The following is a 24,622-nucleotide window of genomic DNA, read 5'->3' on the forward strand; positions in this document are numbered from 1 at the left end:
CATGAGCACACGTGCACACACACTCTCACACACATATAATAAATATAATAATAAACTTTATTTGATATAGCGCCTTTAAACGTGGCTTCTCAAAGCGCTTTATGGAAAAAAAAACAACAATAATTTAAAATAAACAATAAAAAAGCACCATTTCAGTGAGAGGGGTGAGCCTGTTTAGTCAAGCAAAGCACATGTGAATTCATTTTTCGAGCCTTGATACAATTCACAACAGAGTCTAACAGATTTTAAATCATCAGGCATTTTCTTGACGGCAAAGGTCTCATGGTGGATGTTGCAATGCGTCCATTCACTTCTGGAGCAACCTCTCTAATTTGTGCAACTACACTGCTGTGTCGGCTTGTCATCGCTCTAGCACCGTCTGTACAAACTCCTACACATTTTATCCAGCCGATGCCATTTTCTTCAATAAATTCATTCAGAAACTGAAATATGTGCTTTCCTGTAGTTCCTGTTGGCAACGGCTTACAGAACAGAAAGTCCTCATGCCTTCAAATGTATCTAACGTAAATGAGCAAATTGGCCAAATCGACGACATGTACAGACTCATCTAATTGCAGTGATAAACATCTGCTCATCTTAACATGCTCTATCAGCGTACTTTTGATATCATCCGCTATATCAATAATTCTATGAGTGGCTGTGTCTTTCGGAGGGGGCAGCAGGTCGAGCTGCTTAGCAGCTTTTTCTCCACACATAATACGTGTCAGCTCTTTTGCCAATGGTAAATAAGATTCTTCAAAAATAGTGTGGGGCTTACCTGCTTTAGCAATCCGCAAGCTTGCATTTTCCCCATTTACGTTTCAGGAGTCTGTCTCAGAAGTTAAAAGAAGTTATTTCATGCGCATGGGAGCGAAACAAAGAGACGCTCTGTGTATTTTTCTCAAATTAACCTAGAACAGTTCTTAAATATTTTTTTTATTATCTATCACACTTTTCTGTGCTCACAAGATTGCCAGCATTCATAGTATGCATTTCTATGCTTTCCTGTGCTTACAACATTGGCATTGGTCCAAAATCACGCATATTCTCTACCTTCCTATTTGCTGGAGATAACTTTTTTTAAATACAATTGGTCGCTTTCATTGGTAGCACGCATTTCTATGCTTTCCTGTGCTTACAAGATTGGCGGTGTTCCAAAATCATGAACATTCTCCTACCTCCCTGTTTGCTGGAGTAACCTTTTTTAAATACAATTGGTTACTTACATTCGTAGCATACATTCCTATAGAATGGAATAGAATTACATGGTAGTTCTTGTGTCCAATCAAGTATTAGCACGCGCTGTATCGTATGTACGTGGGCTGCGTATTCGACACGTATTAAAATAGGAAATATGAAAACCACAGTTTGAGAACCACTGCTTTTAGCAATCAAACATTTAAATATTTTTTTGAATTATATTACCATATATATATATACAATTACTAATACTTCAGTAATAATGTAAGAAATGAAAAAATGAACATTTCTGTACAGTATGATTAGCACAGGAATACGCTTTAATTTTAATTTAAAATTCTGATGCCTGTGTGACAGGTAAGTGAGTCACCTGACAGTTTTGCAGAGATGTACAGCAGATTATTTGAAAAACTAAAAAAAGTGTCGGGCATACTGTGGCAGTTGTTGTGATACACTGTGTTACATCTCAAGCATTCTGTGTGGCTGCATCTGTAGATTACACTGATGTATAGTATCTCCAGCCTCGGTTACAGAACCTTGGTTACAAAAATAACTAATCTGGCTGTATTAAAATTAATAAGTCCACTCTTCAAACAGTGTTCAGCTGAACCATATTTGAGTTTGGATACCGTATGGTAGAGAAAAGTCAATTGCAAGTTAGACATTTAGTTTTCCAGATTTTAAGATTATTCTCTCTGTAAATCAGTTTTACATTTTTGTGCCAAGCTGTTTTGGCATAAGATAAACACAGAGGTAAATGGCTAAAGAGAAATTTAAGTGTAAGTTTACATCAATCATGAAGAGCAGTGATATTCTTCAAATATTTGTTTGTTGCTTTTAAAAAAGCAGAATTTAGCTTGTCTTGAAAGGGGTAAAATTAGCCTGATTAAGAAAACGTTAAAAAATAACTGTTTTGGTATACTTGTAGTTCAGTAGTAATATATGGATATTTGAGTATGTACTCAAATTGTAAATTGTAAGTCAGGCATGATATTTTATTTACAACTTCTATCATTTTAATATTTTTTTACTTTACTTTCCACATTAAGCAACAATTAAAGTTTGATGATAAAATGATATGGTGTACAAATTTAGGTAATGCTTAATTCACATTTTAGATAAAGGTTTACAATGTATTCAACATCCTAGCATTGCTTGAGTTTCCAGATTTAAACAGTTTTCAGGATGAGCTTTCTGAAAAAATACCTCTCAGAACAAATCTACATTAACAAATACAGTATCATCGTTATTTGGTTAAGGTAATAGTACATAATAGGTTACTTTTAACTTAAAGGAGAGACAAAGGTCATATATGAAGACAAAATTCAGAGCATCGCTTGATATTGTCTTCACCATACACCATAAGTGAAAAAAAATGTGTTCAATTGTGTAAAATTCTCATTCATATTTTAATATTTATTTTAAAAATGTCTTATTCATTTAGATTAAACTGGTAGACTTCCTAAGAGGTTTACATTTGATGCACTGTAAGCATAAAATGAATATATTATTCAACATTGTGCTTCAAGTTGTGTTATAATGGATAGCAGTAAGATGGGTATTTTTAAATGAAAACCACTGATTAGTACTTCAGTTTGCTTACAATATCTATTATCTATTCTGATAGTAAAACTGACAATTTGGTAAAAAATCTTGAAACATTATATTTCCCAGTAATATTTTAATGTATTCATTGATACACTAAATAGGTCATTATTTAATCATTTGTCATTCCTTTACAGACTGCATTTTATGTTCTGTTAATAACCCAAAAATTATCATGAATTTTCCAGGCTGATTCTTCTGAGAGGCTGCGACAGTATGGCTTATCACAGTTATATAGCCATCCAGTGTTAATAACTAGAACAAGGTCTTGCCCTCTTGTTGTTCCACCAAAACCTCCACTGATCCCTCGATGGAAACTTATTCGACAGAAAAAACAAACGCTTCCAACTGATGAACCTAAAGGTAACTTTCATAATTAACTTTTTTATCTGATCAAGGCTCCAAAGCCAATGATAAGAAATACTTTAAACTGCCCTGTACAATTTATCAGTAATACACCATTAGAGCTTTCTACAGTCTTGAAATTATTATACTGCCACCATTACTGCATTAAATTTTTTAATGTGTGAAATTACTGAATAATAAAAGATAAAGCTCACTATAATCTTCTTATGTATCTAAACATATTTTAAATGTGTCATTTTTAAAATGACTTGTTTAGAGATTAAATATGAATGTTTATCTTTCTTATATGCCAACATACTGTACTGTGTGGGACTGAATTGTAATCCATAAAAAAAAGTTTAAATACACTGAAATTGTAATGAAACTTGTTTTGCTTATAAGCCTATTTTTAAAGATGTCTGCGCCGTGTACTTCTTATTAACAGAACCAGCAGCTGTAAAACCTGAAAAGTTCATTGAGATTGCATTTCTGAACTATCGACTAAATTCTGCCCATATGTCTTCAGAGCAGTAAGTATAAATTCTTAAAGACTCCAAAACAGAACAAAAATAATACTAATCTAAGCACAGCTTTTTAAATTAAAAATGTTATTTTATTAGCACTTTTGGCATGGAGAAAAAACTATCTGAAGGTACTCTGTCTCAGAGCAATGAAAGGCAATTGATATAAGTTGGTTCACAAAGACAATAAATCTCCAGCACTAAAATCAATAAACCCATAGTACAAAAAGCTTTCATTCATGGTTGTTGTCAGGTTAGATTTTTATTCACATTTTTGCATTTGTTGCCTTATATATCTGTCTCGCATTCATGTAATTTGTTTTATTTGTTCTGAATAATTCTGCAGCTCATTTTTTTTCTTAAACAGTTTAATACTATATATACTGTATTTACAACAAAACAGTGTTTGTAGAAAAATGAGAAATCACATAGACGACTCCATATTGCACTAATGTGTAGTTTGTTTGCTGTATCTGGAAACAGATAACTCTTCTGCAGTGTTTTTCTGGAAAACTGATTTTTTTTCCTGCTGTGATAAGTTTCTGTTTATTTTCTGTACACGTTTAATGTTTTTTTTCTTAGACATATTGCTTAATGTCAAAATTAATTAATTTTGTCATTGTTAAAATGTAGAGGTGTGCAACAAATATCTGTTCGAAAGACCCCATGTAGCTCAAGTCTGACATCCTTCACTGAAACTGAAGAAAATGATCAGAAGGACATTGAGGACACTGGGAATGGAAAGCACAGTATCAAATCGTTGGATGCAATAGATACTGCAGAGGTAAGAGAACAAAATCTACGTGACCCAATTTACACAGCCTTTCTGGAAAAAAAAAACTATCTGAAAATTGCAACTTACTACTTTCCCTCCAGAGAACTGAACTAGATTTACTACCAAATCAGTCACTGTTAAGAGAATCTTTCTGTGACAGTTATAACAAGGGGAATATTAAAAACCATGCCATATTGCTCTGCTTATTACTCTCATGCAGTTTCTTAAGTTTCTGTTAACATTATTCATTTTCTAAACATCCTGACAATGATGTGTTTTAACATCATATTTGTTTAATTGTTTTTCCCAAAAAAGTACAATGAAATGATTACTTGTTTTATATTCTGTTTTTTAGCCATAAAATTGACTTACAGTATACTTATACTCTGTACTTATTTGTTTCATCTGAATACATGTTTAGATAAAATTTTGAGAGGACTACTGAAAGTCAGTAATAGAATGCTGGCATCTTTAACTTCATAAAGAAAAAGCCCGCGTTACCATGCGTGAGAACTTATTATTTGTGTACACTGTGGTTCCATGATATTTTTAGGTGAGGACTATTTATTAATTTAGGGTTCTATTTTAAAAATAGAGGTAATTTTTTTTAATCAAAGTACTAGATAAATATATTTATCAATTTATTCTATGAAGTATCAATCAATTGTCTTACCCGTTACATGCCATCTTTTCACCATTAGAGTGTTTTAAAAAAAAACTTGTCAAAGTGTCAAAGAGACATATGAAATATGAAACTCAAACACTTTTCCTGAACTTTGAACCTTAGTGCAGTGAAATAATTAGAGAGAGATGCATTTCACTTTTGACTTCATGAGTGCCGCATTAAATGTCACTCTGATTTTCTGTGATCATATGGGAGCTTTCTAATTATGGATTTCTTAACCTGTTCCTAGAAAAAGACAGCACCATACAAGAAGTCAAGGTGAAGAAATCAGTAAAATATTGCAGTAGATCTATATATGGAAAGGTTTTGTAAATCTAGGTCAAATATATTGGAACTCAGCAATGTTTGTTTCTTAAGGACAAAAGGTTTAACCCTTGTTTTCATTACTACACATGGAGGAGACAACTATGAACTTATCCTTGCAAATAGCATTTTTCTTCAGCATTTCTGCCAGCAGCCATATCACCCTGCAACTCACAACTGGCAACCCACTGAAGCTAAGCAGGTGTGAGCCTGGTCAGTACCTGGATGGGAGACGACCTGGGAAAAACTAAGGTTGTTGCTGAAAGAGGTGTTAGTGGGGCCAGCAGGGGGCGCTCACCCTGTGGTTCATGTGGGTCCTAATGCCCCAGTAAAGTGACGGGGACACTATACTGTAGAAACAGGTGCCGTCCTTCGGATGAGATGTAAAACCGGACTCTCTGTGGTCATTAAAAATCCCAATGTGTTTCTCGAAAAGAGTAGGGGTGTAACCCTGGTGTCCTGGCCAAATGTCCCATTGGCCCTTACCAATCATGGCCTCCTAATAATCCCCCTTTATGTATTGGCTTCATTACTCTGCTCTCCTCCCCACTAACAGCTGAGCTGGATGCTGGAGATTGGTGGTGGTGGAGGGGAGTCCCCATTACCTGTAAATTGCTTTGAGTGGAGTGTCCAGAAAAGCGCTATATAAGTGTATTATTATTAAACTGATGTAGAAATGTAAATCATCAAAGCACAATCTTCAGTGATGCCTATAAGGAAAGTTTCTTAATTATTTCCTTCAACGAACATTTTTGGCTGCTTTTCCACAATCACCACACCACTACAGTCACCAAGGTTATGTAGTTATTTTCTATAAGGTGTAGTCCACACTTCTGTGGACAGTGTGTGAAGAATTATGTACTTAATTCTTTCTTAACACTAACACCATTGTTTATTATGCTGGTTATGCTCAGGCAAGATTAGATGAAGTTGTCACAGTAGCAATACTGAGTATGTTTGCCCGCTGCAGTATTGACTGCATTGTATCAGTGCCTGATTGACTGAATCAGTGTTTGTATCTGACTTGGTAATTGATGCTCTGCTTGAAGCTGTGCTCCTGCTCAGGCTTTGTTTGTCTTTGAAAAGCACTAGCCTGCTGTAATTAACATCCCAAAAATTCATGATTGGATGTAAATATTGCTTTATCCAAAACAAGCAAATCAGTACATTGACACTGATTGTAGCCAATAGTTCACTGAAGTTGTCCTTCTACAGTATGTGGCTGGAAGAGGTTTGTTGAAAAAAACATAGCTTCCTACTTCACATAGACATCTCTGGCATTAATCCTACAGTGTCCATAGAGTGTTTTGGTGTTAACTTTAACTTTGGAGGCAATTGCAAAAATCTGTTGTCATTATGAAATGGTCCTGGGAAGGTGTAGTAACACTTGGTTGACTTGGTTGAGCAATTTGTAACAAGTCGAATATGATCCAAGTTGCTTGTCACTATTGTGTGATATCCCAATATGCCATTTTAGAAATTAAAAGGTGTTGCATGCTTCTAAGTACAGTATCAAAGGGTTTGATTGCTTTCAGAAGCCACAGTATTTCATCTGGTCAGTTTAGATGACTGTTTACCTATTTAAGCACATCATAGAACTTTAATAAAAAAAAGATAAGGTTAACCTTTTAAGTTAGCTGATGAGTACGCTATTAGCCTCTACTTGTTCATTTGCAACTCACACACTACCTACTTTAACCTTTTCATAATTGTACATATTGTACTGTATAACTGAATCCATGATCTTTAAAACTGCCATTTCCCAATTTGAATTATTCATGCAATTTCTACCATATTTATTGAAAATAAATGTGCAGCAATATTGTCTTACATCATGTGTACAGTATGTGTACCTGTATCATTTCTGTTTTTGGAAAATATATGATACTGTAAGAGTGGGGCAGATGGCAAAAGGATCCTATGCAGGATTCAAGACTCTGAGAAAGACACTAAGCTGAATCGCTAGACAAAAACGAAAACCAGGAGGCAGGTGAGTAGGTCGGAACACAGAGAGTCAACGAGGAAGCAACAATCCAAAACACAAGGCGAAATCGAAAATGAGAAGCAGGCAAGGAGATCAAATACCAGAGAAAAGTAAGAGATAAACGCTCACTAGGAAGCTCAAAAAGAATCCGCAATAGTGAGCGGGGAAGTGAGGAAAAAGGAGAACTAAAATAGAGACGGGAGAGAAAGGTGATTGGCGTTTACTTGCGGCGTGAGCTTGTTTTACAGGGTGTGCGCGTGGGAATGCAAGAAGTAACAGAGTGGAATGCGTAACAGATACACTCTTTAGAACAGTTTTTCTTTACCTTTTCGGAAATGTTTTCGGGTCAGTATAAATACGGCCTTACATTTACATCATGCTACTATGATTTTCTATCAATTTGTAATGTTTGAATTAAATTGAAAAAAATAATAGTTATTTTATTATTAATTTAAAATAATGTTTATATTATGTATATATCACACCTGAAGAAGACTCCAAGGCCAAAATGTTGTGTTTTATTTCTTCTCTTTTCAGCATGGAATAAACCTATTTCTTGTTCCTATATTATGTATATATGTATACTGTATGTATGAGATGTACTTTATTTACTGTATACTGTACATATGGTTCCAACTTGTACTTTTAGAAATACATACTGTACATAACATATTGTTGGTACTACCCTAATGAGCCACAGATCAATATTATTTGTAATGCATGCATGCGGTCCATGCATAAAGGTTTCATTAATAATTACTTATGAAATGGCCCAAAATGTAATAAAATGTGCTCTTTGTTGGAGATTCTCTAATCATGCAGTAGCTCGGCCTACTAAATATGGTGATATGATCATTTAAAATTTTGTTATTAAAGTTGTTAACCAAGTTGTTTAACTAAATATCAAACAATTTTAAGCCACTAGCTTCTCTCTAGAGAGAGAATAGTCACTGCTAAATGTTGGTGCCAATTTAGTTTATAAGCTTACAGAAAACAGTATGACGTAACACATCACAAAGCTGCATGTAAAAAAACAACCTTGTTCCTATATGACTCGATCTTGTATTTGATACAAAAAAAGAACAAAAATCGTATTTGGTAATCTTGCCAAAGTTTGTTTGGGAAAAATAGTTCTGTTTAAAACAGGATACGTGTTACAGAGTAAGCTTGCCCATTGTAAAAAAGGTTGCATTTACTTTTGCATTAAACAGTATATAATACTTCTACTGTACATATATAGTTACATAAAATGTCAATAACAAGACATGTTATGTGTACAATATATGAAGTATTCAAGCATTGTCAAGTGTGATCAAGGCTATTCTATGTGTTTTGATCTTTGATCATTAAATGCTTTACCTAGTACTCTGGTAGAACAGAATTAGAGAGATATAAAGAATTAGAAAAGAAGTTGCAGAGTGCTAAACCCAGAGGGAACTGTAAAAATAAAACAAAAGTATATATAAATCAGATTTATATAATGTGTAAAATTAACATTTTAAAAACCTAACAAAAATAATGCAATATTTAAAAATTGCTTTCATGCTTACACGTATCCCATTGTGTCAGTATGAATGCAATATACTGTATAATATTTACATGAAATATTTATAGTTTCTTTAAATCAGCAATGAGTTTTTATTCTGTCTGAACTATACTCATCTGCATTGTTCTTAGCACACAGAAGCTTGCAGTTCTCCCATGATTAAAAAAATTGAATTGAATTATACTTTCAAGGCATAGCACATACAGTACAATTACATCTTTTTTTGTTGTTTTGATCTGCTTATATTAAGCAATTAATTCAAAGATTTCTAAACACTCAGCATTTTGCTTGACCTTTTTCAGTTTTATTTACAAGTCCTTCTTTTTCCTACTGTAGGTACCAGCTGATGACAAAAGGGAAGAAGACAGTTCCATCAACAGTAAGTGGTCTTGAATTCAGTTACCTTTGCATCTGATACAATGATATTAATACTTTTTTCATACTTTTATGTTATGTCAGCAAAATCTTTGTTTCAGCATACTTTGACTTGTGTATTCTAAATAAAATGACTCATTATTAGCATTATAAATGTTTCTTATTTTGTTGAATAAATAAATATATTTGATAAAAACAAATGCTCAAACACTATATTTTGTGAAAATAATTAAATTTCAGCAAAAACCGTCAAGAAAAATCAAAATGTTGACGCAATTCCAACACAGCAGAGTCAATAACATCCCCACTGTCATGCTATGGGGACAGCATTATGGCACGGACCTGCTTCTCATTAGTATGGACTGTCAAAATGAAAGGGAATATGGAGTAGTGGCAAATCAGGATAACCTGCTTTGATTTAATGAACAACTAAAGACTGTGATGAAAATTCACCTTTCTGTGAGACAAAGAACCAAAGCACAAAGCCAAAGCTACAGGGAAGAGACTTAACGAGAAGAGAGTAAATGTCTTTACTTTCCTGAACTCAACAGAAAAACTGTAGCATTTTTTAAAAATGTCAGAGCATGTTTGCAACGAAGAATGTGTGAAACTGCACAATCACAACGAACAAGGTTAGTAGAAACTGGTCCAAAAAGACTTGCAGTTATCATCTCTGCTACACGTGCTTCTAACAGGTAATTTAGTTTTGCAGTTTTTAATGACATTGAACTTCATTCATCTGTGAAAGTGAAAGGGTTCAGTTAGAACATTCTAAGGAACTAAGGAAAGAGCACAGCAACCAACATTAGTGTAACATAAATTACGGATTAAATTCTGAAGAAGCTAATCTTCATTTTGTTTTTGTCTTTTAAGTAGATCTGTAATATTTGTGTTCATCATGAAACCAAAAGACTGTTTTACCATGGTGCTAAAGACAATTAACATCTTGCTGTACGTTTTCCCAATTTATAAATAGTTTGATAGGTGTATTATTATGACAGATGCTTATTTGCATTTAATGTAATTCATAAAACAATATGATTGTGGTAAGTGGCCTTTATTGGTATAGAAGTCATACAAACTACCAACAGAATCAGTACTGACTTGTTAGGGAAAAAAAGTTAAATGTTTTATTCCTTTTTAGCATGTTTTTTGTATTGGTCTCTGACATGATATCTTTGTTTTTTAATGTTAATTTAATGTACATTTTAATGTTAATTTAATTGTAGTGTGCTCTCACGAGGCACCAGTTCTGTAGGGTTTGGGCATTTACTGGGACAATTATTAATTGTAGCAGTAAATCACAAAATGATTCTTTTAATGGCTTTAGAATCCAACCATGCGATATAACTCCAACAACGCACACACACAGGTACTAATACACGAGGATACATTTATTAATACATAGAATATGCATGTAAACCTAACAGATCCTATCGTGAGGGTTATCAGAATACAAAAGATATATATTCAGTCAGTTACGAAGAGTTACATATATCAAGAGGACATACGTTCAGTATATCATTCATTTAGACCATTTCGTAATTGAACTTGGTTACAACTTCTACATTAGATACTCAAAACAAGTACATAACTCTTAGGAATTAAATTGATATCAACTGGTTGGGATAACAATGGAATCCTCGAGCAGTAATGCATTGAAGTTGAATACTCATCCAATCTCTGTGGATTCAGATCTCCTGCGGGCACAAAGAAGCAGGTGCAGGCTTGTTGCTGTCCAATCCGTGCTGTCTGGCTAGGTGCCAGGCTGTGCTGTGCAGCTTGCGACGGTGCGCTGCTGATGCTCACTGACCAGCTAGTTAGTTTTGGCTGAACTCGCAAGAGTTTGTGCACAGGAGAAAAGATGACTGGGGGTCCCAGCAAGTCAGGAAGAGGACCGTTTCGTTCCTGATGAAGCGCTAGATCTGAATAGTGATTCAGCTGTCCACAGTTCCGACCTGTTCACGAGGCTTGCTGCTGATGCTAACCTCAGGTGGATCCTCTGGTTACTCTCTGGCAACCTCCGCTCTAGACTCTTAGAACAAAGGAAAGTTCTGGCACTCTGACACACTGGCCATTCCGTGGTTGTCCGGGCTGAGTCTCAGGATGGTCAGGAGGCGCTGCGAGAATGTCCTGCCCTTGGGAGCCTTCTGCTCCTGGGCCGTCCTGCTCTGGAATTGTCTCGCACCCCTGGAATTCTCCTTAGAGATTCTTCTTTAGAAAGTCTTTAGAATTGTCCTCCTTCTCCAGGCTCTCTGTTGCCTGTTTTTACCTGGAGGAACTTCAGCTCATTCATTGGCTGAAAGTTCCATGGGCATCCCATCCCACAGAGATGAAGAGAGAGATGGGGCATCATTTGGGAAAGCACAGCAACACTTAATTCCGTCTTATTAACAAGCATTGGCGCTACACATTTATATATAGTTCAGGTGGGTAGCTGCATCAGCATGCATAGGCTGCAAAGGAACAAGTAATAGGTTTATTCCATGCTGAAAAAAAGAAGAAAGAAAACACAACATTTTGGTCCTGGAGCCTTCTTCAGGTGTGAGAAAGACAAGACAGTAAGCAAAGGTAATGTAGCGGGAGAACAAAGGCTGGGAGAGAGGAGGAGCGAGAGGCGGGAGCAGGGGACAGAAACCAAAATTATCCTACAGCTAGGATCACACCTTCCCCCTTCTCTTAACGACAGACTACTCTTCTTCTAAATTTTCTCCATTCATTGGAAGTTTCATTTCACACCTCTCTATACCTATTCTGACTTCACACCTCTTGATTGGCCTCTCTTTCTGTCCCCTGCTCTCTCACTCCTCCTCTCTCCCAGCACTTTGTTCTCCCACTAAATTAATTTAGGTGCACAAAATTACCTTAACAAGCTATAGAATTAGTTGGGCGGCCTCTATATCTGTGCAATAACAGTGGTTCACACAATTGCCAAATAAGTACATCTATCTTGATAGGATCCCTCAAGTAAAAAGTTAATTTCAAGCAAAAATTCAACCAAGAAGAATATAGAACTTTCAAAACAACTCATGGATAAAGCTGTATAAAGGTATAGATAAGGAAACAGGTATAAAAGCATTAAAAGACCCTTAATATCTATTTTCAATCATTAAGTACTAGAACTCACCCAGACACTGTCTAGCTTAGGCTGTCCCACCAAACTGAATATCTGGTCAAGGAGGAAGCTGGTTAGGGAGCCCACCATGAAGCCAAGGGCAACAGAGTTACAGAGGTCAGTGGCTAATGTGAGAGAAAATGTCCATGCGTCAACAATATGCCCATCACTCCCGTTATTCCACAGGGCTGCTTGGAAAGGGAAAATAAACATCTCAACTTCTGAATGGTGTTTGCAACAAAGCACCTAATTGATACTGCAAATGTGGCAGGTGATGTGGTCAAACAAGACAATACTGGAATTTATTGGTTTAAATGCTAAGCATTACATCTGTTGCAAAAGAAACAAAGTACAACATTCAGTCAACACCACTGAGTTATGCTTCTTATCAGCAAGGACTGGAAGCTTATCAAGACTAATAGTTACATACAGTAGGTGATGGGGCAAAAAAATGGCTTTTTTAAAAATCTTAGAGGAAAAGGTGCTTCAGGCCTAAAACGTGGACAAAAAATCACCTTTCAGAGTGATAATGATCGAAAGCACAAGGCCAAAGCTACACTGGGGTGATTTAAGAATAAGAAAGCAAATGCCCTTGAGTGGCTCAGTCAAAGTCCTAATTGTAATCCTATTGAGAATCTGTAGAAAGACTTGAAAACTGCTGTTCATAAGTGATCCCCAAGTAGCCTGAGAGAACTTGATAATTTCCAAAGAAGAATGGGAAACACTAAGATTTACCCTTAAAGACGTGTGCCTGTAATTAATGCTAAAGGCAATTTAACCAAATATTGAGTTCACATGTATGAATACATATACGGTGAGCATATTTTATTTTTTTTATTTAGTTTTTGCTGACATTTACTGTAACTTATCTTACCTTTAGAATTTTTCAGGTTTGAGTATTCAGATTTTGAATGAAATATTAAGTTGTGTATGCATCATTTTATAATTTCACAAAATAGGACACTATTGAAAGATCTGAATGATTTCACAAGGCACTATAAGTACTGTAGATTACTCAGTGATGAAGGATTTTGGTAGCTTAATGTTGTCCTAAGAAAAACCTTTAACAGCAACATTCCATTCCCAGTTTAAAAAAAAAACACTGCTAAGGGTTTGCATGAAGTCATGAAGACTAGAAGAATCCTAATAATTTGCCCCTTAGAGCAATTTAACATTCATTTGTATAGTCTTACACTCCAGGGGACATCACAGGCACACATTTAAAATGTCATAAAAAGAAAAAAGTAAACTTACAATGTGATTGCAAGTTCTAGAATATTTGAAGACCATCCTTATTAAAAATCTAGAAATTCCTTTGTTTCTCCAAGTTGAAAAAGAGAAAGGAGTAGTCCTTGTAATACTTATGATAGTGGAAAATAAGACACTTGCATAGTGCATCAAAATGCAATTAATTGCATATTTAAAATGTAACCTACAGTGTTACATAGTCCAATGTTACAATGTAGGTACCCCAGTGCCAATTAAATTTCAAAGTCTGTGTAGAAATATTATTTCAAGCAAATGTTAGGAAATCGGAGTGTCAACCAAATAATGAACACAAAGAAATAGGAATAAATGGAAATTTTAGGTCAGATTCACTTTCCTGTTATATTTATTAAGAAATTCAAGAATGACGTTTATCCAAATACCCTAACAGGGAAGAAATCTGGGGAAAAGAAACGTCAGTCCTGCTTTTTATGGGCCAGTGGGTGATGACTCTCTTTGTCTTATTGATTTTCACTACAGCTATGTCAAGCATACTGAGTAAAGATACTCCTTAGTTAACTTTGAGTTAACCGCCTCATTGTACCCTCTCCTGTCCCAGACCATATTATGCCCTAATTCTACAGTACATCACTGATGTATGAGGTGTTACCCATTTTATTACCAGCCTTAATGGAATTACGCACTTCTCACAACCCTCACACCATATGCCACCTGACTCCTATCATCAGCATGAATTATGCTTTGGGTGCGACTAAGTACAGTACGTATGTAAGTATGGGTAACACTCTTCTTTTTGGTTTTCTGGATATTAAGGTTTCAGAACTAAGACTTTTATGTGTCTCTTTGCTACTGCCCTGTTTCACTCCATGGAATTTAAACTTCTCAGCTACAATCTCCTTTCCTAGATGGGGCTTGTTACAGACTCTCTTCTTGTCACCATAGTGTAAGGGTTAGCATTGTGTTCTTGCCATGCTGGGGCCCTGGAATCAATTCCTGCAGTGCTCTCTGTGTGGAGTGTGTATGTTCTCCCCATTTTTGCATGGGTTTTCACCAGGTGCTGCAATTTCCTCCCAAAGTCCAAAAAGACACTGGTAGGTAAAATGGCTTCTGGGAGAAATTGGTCCTGGTGTACGTGTGTGTATATTTGTGATGGCCTGGTGTCCCATCCAGTGTTTATTCTCTCTTGTTCCTGTTACTTTCTGGAAATTCTAGAAATCCCCTGCAACACTGTATTAGACAAAGGGGTTAGAAAAAGGATGGATGTTTACAAGAGAGATATAAGGCAGAGGTGCCCAACTCTGGATCTGGAGACCCACACATCCACCAGTTTGCATTCCAGCTGAGCTTTTAGTTACATATTTAAATCTTCATTTGATGTAATAAGATTAATTAGATGCCATTACCTTTTAATTATTGCATTCCATAACTATCTTTAGATCTTCATTTGTTTTAATAAAACAAAACAAATTTGCAGCAGTTCCAACCAGGAAAGTTCTTAGTTCAGTTATGGATTCAATAAAGTAAAGATCTTGCCTGGAATGAAAACCGGAAGGTGTGTAGATTCCCATGACCAGGACCAGAAACTACTTATATGCTGTATATAATATGTATGAATTTTTTTTCAGATACAACTTTCAGTGTGAAGATTGTAGACCGTTGTTTGGCCTTCATACTAAACACATTATTTGTGATTATGATCTTCAAAATTGTTACAATTATTGGAATATACAGTATCAATACACATTCTCTGAGAAAGAATTAGGTATTAGAATTAGAAAAGTATTGAAAGTGTTAAGGAAAATAATGACCATGAAATAACTGATGTTTTGATTTAAATATGACAGTTGGACAATGAGATCTGTGGTTTTTCCTATGTGACAGAGCGAACATTTTTCCATGCCTAAAGTCTGCTGATCCCCACTTGAGAGCATACCAAGGCAAATAATTTGGCTCAGTCATCGTCTCCCTGACAGCTGCGTGATCATGCTATAATAATATAATTGCTGGCAGCTGCTCCCCTTAATTGACACAACTACAATATATGAAATGCTAACACGGATGTTCAGTGAACATTGCAGAGCCTCACCAAACACTATAGCTAAAGCACACATTTTTTTTCTTCTTCCTCCTAAGGGGATAAAAACGTTTTTCTTTTACGATATCAACTGCTTTTGAAGAAGAATAATTATTTCCAAGAGACCCTATTGTTGACTTTCTATCTTCCATAAGATGTAAAGGAACAAGTAATAGGTTTATTCCATGCTGAAAAGAGAAGAAAGAAAACACAACATTTCGGCAGTGGAGCCTTCTTCAGGTGTGAGCTCAAACGTTGTGTTTTCTCTCTTCTGTTTTCAGCATGGAATAAGCCTATTACTTGTTCCTTTGTAGACTACACATGCTGACGCAGCTACCCACATGAACCAATTCCATAAGATGTGTCAAATGAGTCAGTGATCACCACAGGTCCATATTACCAACGTCTGGAAAGGAACCTTGTTACACCTACAAACAGCATTATGTAAACCACATTCCATAATTGTTCTGGTAGGATTGTAATACATTCTTTTCCCAGAGCAACATGTTTCCGCTTCACTGAAAATGCAAGGAGATATTTCTACCAAAGGATAAACCTCATGAATGGAATATCTTTCTTTAGGAAAGTTCCCATTAGTGTCCTGTTCTGTCAGTGTCTGATACAGACACAATGGGTCATCCAGACCGAATTACTATAATGATCTGCTTTCTGGGATTTCCGGAAAAAAAAACTTCAGTATGTTCAAAGGTGAAAAGCAATAGTCTTTACTAGGACACAATCTGATGTTTGTATTACTCCTTATCATAGTATTGGCATTCTGTTTAGTATCATGCTGATTTAAACCCTTATGTTTGACTTTCAAGACATTGAATGTCTTGTCTTATCCTCACATTAATGTAACGTCATGTAACTTTGAGTCCCATGATGCCAGGCTCTTATCTGTTCCTTATCCTGGACTTTAAAATTGTCTTTGCAATGACATTTCTGAATTAATTTGATCTTCTCTTTGTTTTTATTTTTTATGCTTTATGTGTATTATTTTTTGAAGATTTTCCATGAAAAGAGCTTTATTAACAGCATTTTGTGACATAATTGCCTCTCATTGCTAACTTGTGACATCATGTCTCAAAGTGAAGTTTAAAGCATTGGGTTGTGTCTCTGACTGTAGAATAGGCAGAAAAATATCAGTGATATACAGTAAGAAAAAAAACATTGGCTTGTGTAGCACCAACAGTAAAGTTTGCTTGCTTGGATATATACAAGTTTGTCCCCCAACATGGTAGTTTGGATAGTATGAAATAACCACACTAAAACAAGTGCATTTCTGATACTCATTTTACACAGAAAAATATTTGTTGAGAGTTGGTTCATTATATTTTGGAACTTGTAAAATGTATTATATACAGGTACAGTACATGTCTAATGAAAGTGCTGGAACATCTATAAAAAGGTTAATTCCAACCATTCCTTAGTCTGTAGATTTATGTCTCAAGTGCGTCACACATTTCATTTTTTCCTCGCACTATTTCATAAAATGTTTAAAGATTTATGTTTATTCATTAGGTTAAGGTATTTACAAGCTTAAGTCGATTAAAGGTCCAGAGCTCAGTTTCTTTACTGCTTAGTAATAACAAAGATAATCCCTCTGTATAGAATGTTGCTCCATCACAGGTTGGCCCTCAAAAAGTGCAGTTCATACTCGGCTATAATATTGGTTTTAGTAGACAGAGCAGGAATCACTGTCCGGAAGTGGGGATTCCAGAAGTTCCTCGGTCACTCTCTTTGAAATAGTGAAAACTATTAGTGAAAACTATTTCATTTTAAATGCAGGGTTTTAAAAACTTCTTTTAGGAGGTTATCTTTATTTTTTATTTTTCACTAAACTGCTGTGCACATGTTACACAGATCACAAGACCTCTAATGCAGCTCATGTGACAGAACACACCACAGATTCTAGCCATGGAATGCTCAGATCACAAGAAGAAATTGTATCAGAGAAACCTGTCCTTCAGGAAACATGGATTGAATTTGAGGACTTCTTCAAGTGCTTCCAGTAAGACTTGCCTATCTGGGCCTCGACTTAGTAATTTTAATACTAACCTCACTACATGATAAATGTTTTGTGTGAGATGTTTATGAACAAAATCATTAAGGACACTACATACACTGCTTCCCCCCCAGATTTATTTATACCTCCAAAGAAAGGCAATGTGTTTTCTGGACATATTTTTATTACAAATATGACAATGTTCTGTGCACTACGATTATGATTGTAGTTAAATTGTTTTAAGCAACTCACATTATCCAATTTCTGGCTCATTCTATTGAATGTATTTTTTTCCTATTGCATTGGGGGTTTTAATAGATCTGCAAAGGTGGAGATGCAGTGGAGTAGGGATACAAAAGGCAAATGCAAGGAAAATATAATACTGTTTAATACTGTATTTATACATAATAAGAATTGTGAAGAAGTGATGTCAGGAATGCTTAGGACTTAGTTGTATACTCCATTATGTCGAAGTGATGGAGTACTGGTGAGTATTGACTAGAATGGAGTATAAATTCCAAATTTCACTGTGCTACCGTAGCACCAGATGGTTTTTGTTTTAGCCAAGCTCTTTGTAATTTACATGGACAATTAATTTATTAAAACGATAAGTTGATTAATTTGAACATTTCAACATTTTCTTCTACTTAAAAGTTGAATATTTCAAGTTAAAAGTTTCAAGATTAAATATTTAAAAGAAACCTCCAATACGTACATAACTGATAAAACTTAATGTTTAATTCACTGCTATTATTCAATTAGTTTTCAATTACTGTACATAACTGAGAACTCAGATTTAAATAGCATAAAAGGCCCATGACAATGCATTTGAAATTTTGCCTCTTACTTTATTTGTTGATTGGTACAGTATCTAAATGGCACACACCCAAAATCACTTACGTCTGAAAACAAATGTTTAAATATTTTTAACAGTTAACTGTAACAGCTAGCCAAATTTTAAGAAATTTCATATATGACATGTCATTGCCTTTTATTTTGTCCATTGTTTTGTCATTTCAGATAAGCTTCATTTTTTACGTTTTAGGGCCCTATGTTCAAAATGCCTAGGTACTTAAATCCTCCAGGGAAGCAACAGAGATGTAAGCAGAGATGCAAGCTTATCCATATGTGAAATTGTAACAGTAATGTTCATCCCCAAAAAATCTAGAAAAAAATGTATCTTAAGCATTTAATAAAGAAGATACAAAACCATTGTCTGTTTATAACAAAATCAGTTATTTAGTTTCTTAGTTCTGCTGTGATAATTCACCTCCCCATCTTGATTTCAAATATAGTAGCTAAATAGTACTTTATGTACTGTACATAATAATTACTCTCAACTTTGAACATGAGGATTTTTGTTTTCTCCTGTGGGCAAACGTAATAGATGTTGGCTAACTGAATTAAAATACTGTACTGTAGCAATTTGGAATTGTATCTGGTGTATAAAATGTAAATTAATTATACTAACTTGTTTTTTCTTTATATTTTAGGACATTATTGGTTTTTCATAAACCAAACACATATGCAAATCAATTCCAGAAGTCTGACTTTAAGGTATTTATTTTTCCATTTAGAGATTTGAGTTTGATACAGATCTGTAAATACAATTTGACTTCAGCATTCTAAAAAATAGAGTGCCTTGCAAAAGTATTCAATCCTTTCCAATGATGTCCCATTTTGCTGAATTACAAATGATGTATACACATCATAAAGATTTGTAATAGTAAACATTGTTATAAATAGGGGTTAGAAAGAAAATAGAGTGGGATATAAAATAATTAAAGTAAATAATTAAATACCAAATGCCAAGCTGTTGAAGTTGAGACATCTGAGTTCTTTATTCTCTGGCACAGCTCTGGTCAAACACATATTTATTAAAATAACACAAACTAAAGGACAAAATATCACACACATACAATGTTAAATATAATGCTATTTACAAAAAAAAAAGGAATTTCAGGAATAGTATTTTACCGTCCCTGAAACCCAGTATGGTAACCCTGTGTCCAAAATTGGGAGAATATGACTCAGGTCTAAATCTTCCTTCTTCACACCCTTGATTGCCCAAAAGTAAATGGAACTTTACTCCAAAACTGCCTTTAGACTGAGGATTCAGCAATAAAGGATCAGAATTCAGAGATTCAGAAATGAAAATTTCCTTTAAAAGCAGAAAAGATGCTAAAAAAAACAAGGTTCAGACTACTTACAGATGCAGCCATTCAAAGTGCGTGGTACAGACACGTACCAGAGGTAATTGGCTACGGCGTCGCGCATTGTGACGCACAATGACGCGCGGTATCGCGGTACGTGATTGGTTGACCGACAGGGGCACTCGTGGTCCGTTGGTCTGTCGTAGAAAGATTTATAGTAAACGTCTTTACTGTGCCCGTTGTAGTATTGAATATTTATATGGAATTTTAACACTGAAGGGAAATCTTAGTAGCTGAGCATAAAAAGAATAGGAGCATACTGTAACGCGTGTGAAGGCCATAAACGATATTAATTTTGGAACATAAACATACAGTATAAGGCTGGTCTCGGTACTTTAAAGAAAAAATACACACCAGTATTCCATTTCTCTTTTAAGCATCGAAGTCTTTAACTAACGAGATACCGGAGTCAACAAGCATACTTTTAGAATTTTAATTAAAAGGGAATATAATATGGAATCGCATATCTAAAGAAATTAATAACGATATAATTATATTCATGTCGCTGTTTACATCTTCCGCCTGAGAACAGTCACCTGTTGCTACCCAACGCAGAAACACAGCCAGTAACTAGCAGGGGACATTAGCTAGCCAATATGATAAAGAAATAAATGATTATTTTGTTTATTTCTTTTGCACATTTATTTGAACATTTCCATCGATTGTACAAGCACTTGGAAACTGTCCAATCCCTAGTTCATCAGGCATTTTCTTTTACGCTGCGGGCATTCTCCTGATCTGGCGCCGATCTGTGTCTTCTAGGATATAATGCCAGCGAACTCTTGTTTTTATGTCCACTATAACAGACAATCCCCTTTGCTTTTAACCACACACCTGAAGAAGGCTCCACGGCCGAAACGTTGTGTTCTCTTTCTTCTTTTTTTCAGCATGGAATAAACCTATTACTTGTTCCATTATATCTCATTTTGTATTTCCATAAAAAAATAATTTGCCCAGCTTAACACTATTGCTGTTGTTTTTATCCTGTAAAGCGCTTTGAGGAGCACAGCTTTCTCACCACTTAGATTACTTTTTGATACCATCCTTACACAAAGCAGAAACTTCTTGTATTTTCGGATGACATACAAGTGGAAAGATTACAGATTTTAATAGTCTTTTTTCTGAACCAGGGAAAATCTGATCATGTTTCTCTATAACAATAATAAAAAAAACTTTATTTTACATATCACCTTTAAAAGTGGCATCTCAAAGCAATACAGTAGATGTAAACCACAGATTACAAAGTAAATACCCAGACAAACGCAAAGGCGTTTTTAATATAATGCTTTTATTTATTCAGCAGAGAGAGAGCGTAAAACCTGGGCGTAACAGCTGTTCCTTTTTCTGATCACTCGCTCTCTGGATAAACGTCTCACCTGTCCTGTTCTTTGTTTTCCTAATTTGCTGATTATGCCTTCTGCGATCCACTCCTGCCCTCACACCTAAAGAAGACTATTTTAAATTTCTTTGCGCGGTCCATTGTGCAATTAACCCTTGTATGTGCTGTCCTTAAGGTGTTAGATAAATTTAGTAGTTGGAAATTATGAAACGCTCTGTTAAAAGCAAGAGAGTTTTTATGTCCGTTGCATTTTTTTTAAAACTGAATCAGCGCTGAACTTGTTTGAATTGACTGAGCTCTGTTCTGTACCACACAATGATCCACCCAGAGTCCCTGCCCCGGGTGATTTGTTTTTTTTTGACAGAGGGTAAAAAACTCTCCCTCTCGCTTGCCCTTCCCTCCCTGTGTATTGTCTGTTTTTTTTGACGTGCTAATGCGTTGGTTTAACAGTCCGGGTGTGGCAATGTTTTTTTATTATTGTTATAGAGAAACATGATCAGATTATCCCCGGTTCAGAAAAAAAGATCTAAAGTACAGTATACTAGTTTGTCACTCTTCTCATCCCCTCTTTCCTAAATGGCTTTTGAAAAGAGTCACATGAAGAGAGAGGTGAAACAGCCCTACACAGCCCTGTCGCAGTACACAAATATAATTATATCGTATTAATTTCTTTAGATTCGCGATTCATTTAATACAGTCTTTGCTGTGCTCTAGAGGATCCTTGTGATATTTCGAGTTCTGGTTGAATGATAAGTGTCGCAGTTTAAATAATTTTCATAGTTAGAAATTATGGAACGCTCTGTTAAAAGCAAGGGAGTTTTTATGTCCGTTGTGTTTTTTTGCAACATGAATATAATTATATTGTTATTAATTTCTTTAGATACACGATTCCATATTATATTCCCTTTTAATCAAATTCTAAAAGTATGCTTGTTGACTCCGGTATCACGTTAGTTAAAGACTTCGATGCTTAAAATGTTTAGGGAGAAATGGAATACTGGTTTGTATGTTTTCTTTAAAGTACCGAGATCAGCCATATACTGTATGTTTAAGTTCCAAAATTAATATCGTTTATGGCCTTCACACGCGTTACAGTATGCTCCTATTCTTTTTATGCTCAGGTACTAAGATTTCCCTTCAGTGGTAAAATTCCATATACATATTCAATACTTAACAGGCACAGTTAAGACATTATATATACATATACATACTGTATACATTACAGTTTGCATACGGTAATATGTTTATGTTCCTAAATCAATCTCTTTTATGAGCATGTGAAAGGCATGGTGAATCGATTCTCAAAAATTACTGTACTTTGCATGATTGGAAACAAATGTGTGATTGCAAAATGCTGTGGTATTACTTTTACAAAGACGGTCAATGAAAAAAATAATGTGGACCAGGGCAATACTTTGAGTTTACAGCTTGTCCAAGGTCATTCATTATTAATACTATTAGTAATATCTTCGTTAAAGACTTTGATGGCGACAACTCAAACATGAGAGGTTGAGCTTTATTAGCTCCACCTTGCGGAAATTCCGGATACTATTATTTTACTTGCGGTATAATAGGAGAATTTACGGTAACTAGCGGTATTTACCGGTAACTCGCGGTAGACTGCGTAAAGCGCACCGGAAAATAATGCGGTATCGCCCGCGCATTTTGAATGGCTGCATCTGTAGCCAGAATCAAATCTCCAAGACTGATTAAAAGATGGTCCTCTTGCCCGGTATGACTCTGCTCTTTTCTTCCATTCCTTTCCTCCCCCCTGCCTCTTGTCCTGTTTTTTATCCTGTCTTTCTGTGTGTTGATGAAGACAATAATGATTTATCAGGAAGCAAATTAAATAGAGGAAAACAAGTTTCCTTCTGATCCTTTGTCTTTCAACCCATCTACTGCTTGGTAAACAACTTGGCTTCTACTCATTGTTTTTTAGGCTCTGAAAACTGCAAATGTTAGCTTTAACCATACTGTACTTCTCTCAGCCATAACAATATTTTTTAATTAAAACTTGAATGCTCAAACTTCAATGGGTGAGAGAAGTTAAATGCCTGGATAAACTGCAAAGAAAAAATAAAAGCTAAAATTTGTTGATTGCATAAATATTCACTTTCTTTGCTATGGCAAACCTAAAATAATACAGGTTCACAATATTATTTTGACACGTTACAATTAGTTGATTCACCTTGGTGTGCAATACTGTTTTTTTAGAATAAATACACCCTTTTCTATAAGGTCCTTCAGTTAGCAAGTGAATTTAAATAAAATATTCAACCATGAAGACCAAGGAGCTTTGTAAACAACTCAAGGATAAAATTGTAGAAAAGCACATATCAACAGAATACAATGAATTTTTATAGAAATTAAAGTATAAAAAACTTTGCATAAATGTGTATACATTGTTTGTAATTCAGCAAAATGGAACATCATTGAAAGGGGTTGAATACTTTTCCAAGGCACTATACATTTTATTAATTTTCATTACTGATGCCTTAATAAAGAATATAGAAGTTTATGTCTTAGATCAAAAGTTTAGATTACAACTTTTTATTTTAAATCAAGTTTAGAGAAATTGCTTTTGCAATTATACCCACAAATTATAACAGGGGGCCCTGACTAGCTCTGTTGGTAGAGCACGAGACTCATAATCTCAGGGTAGTGGGTTTATATAGCACCTTTAAAGGTGGCCTCTCAAAGCACTTTACAGAATGACAACAAAACAAATACACAAGACATGCACAATGAAAATACAGAATTATGTTTCCAATCAATCTATATTGTAGTATATTAATACTTAAAATTCTTAAATTAATTTATAACTAAAATAACTTTTTGTGAGAACAAACTACTTTTTAATAAATTTGCTGATGCAGTTCATATTAACTATAGGGGTTATTTTTGTGTTCACATCTGTTCTCTGTTGTTCCATAATTTTATTTATGTAGTGTTCCTTCTCAGGCATCAGGGGATCTGTTCCATATACCATAGATATGCTACTGCACAATTCTGTACTCATATTCCAATACTGCAGATATTTAATGTTTTTGGTAACAGTTGCTTATTATTTATATCATTAGCTGTTGTACAACACTTAATAAATATGTATACTGTATGTCTGTATACAAAATACTGTCTTAAAATTGGTAAAGACACTCATTTCTGTGATGAAAATGGCAAAAATTAAACAAACACATTTTTTTTAAATATAGAAATTTGTTATATGCACCTTTAACTTAGTAGTAGGCTGTTTCTTTTGTGTATGTGGGTTCTTATTAAAAATAACTCCAAATTTCTCCCACAGATC

At 35.0% G+C, this 24,622-nt stretch overlaps 1 protein-coding gene across 2 annotated transcripts in view; it reads left to right on the forward strand.

Moving 5' to 3' along the window:
- adgb (androglobin) overlaps window positions 1-24,622 on the forward strand; it is a 115,193-nt gene that overhangs the window by 43,436 nt on the left and 47,135 nt on the right. For both annotated transcript variants that reach the window (XM_015349156.2, XM_015349148.2), the window contains exons 11-16: window positions 2,994-3,168; window positions 3,596-3,680; window positions 4,305-4,455; window positions 9,301-9,343; window positions 17,622-17,769; window positions 19,257-19,320. In XM_015349156.2, coding sequence (XP_015204642.2) covers window positions 2,994-3,168; window positions 3,596-3,680; window positions 4,305-4,455; window positions 9,301-9,343; window positions 17,622-17,769; window positions 19,257-19,320 — 666 coding nt within the window. The remainder of the gene's footprint in view (window positions 1-2,993; window positions 3,169-3,595; window positions 3,681-4,304; window positions 4,456-9,300; window positions 9,344-17,621; window positions 17,770-19,256; window positions 19,321-24,622) is intronic.

This window comes from Lepisosteus oculatus, chromosome 2, assembly GCF_040954835.1.
Source record: "Lepisosteus oculatus isolate fLepOcu1 chromosome 2, fLepOcu1.hap2, whole genome shotgun sequence".
Lineage (NCBI taxonomy): Eukaryota > Metazoa > Chordata > Actinopteri > Semionotiformes > Lepisosteidae > Lepisosteus > Lepisosteus oculatus.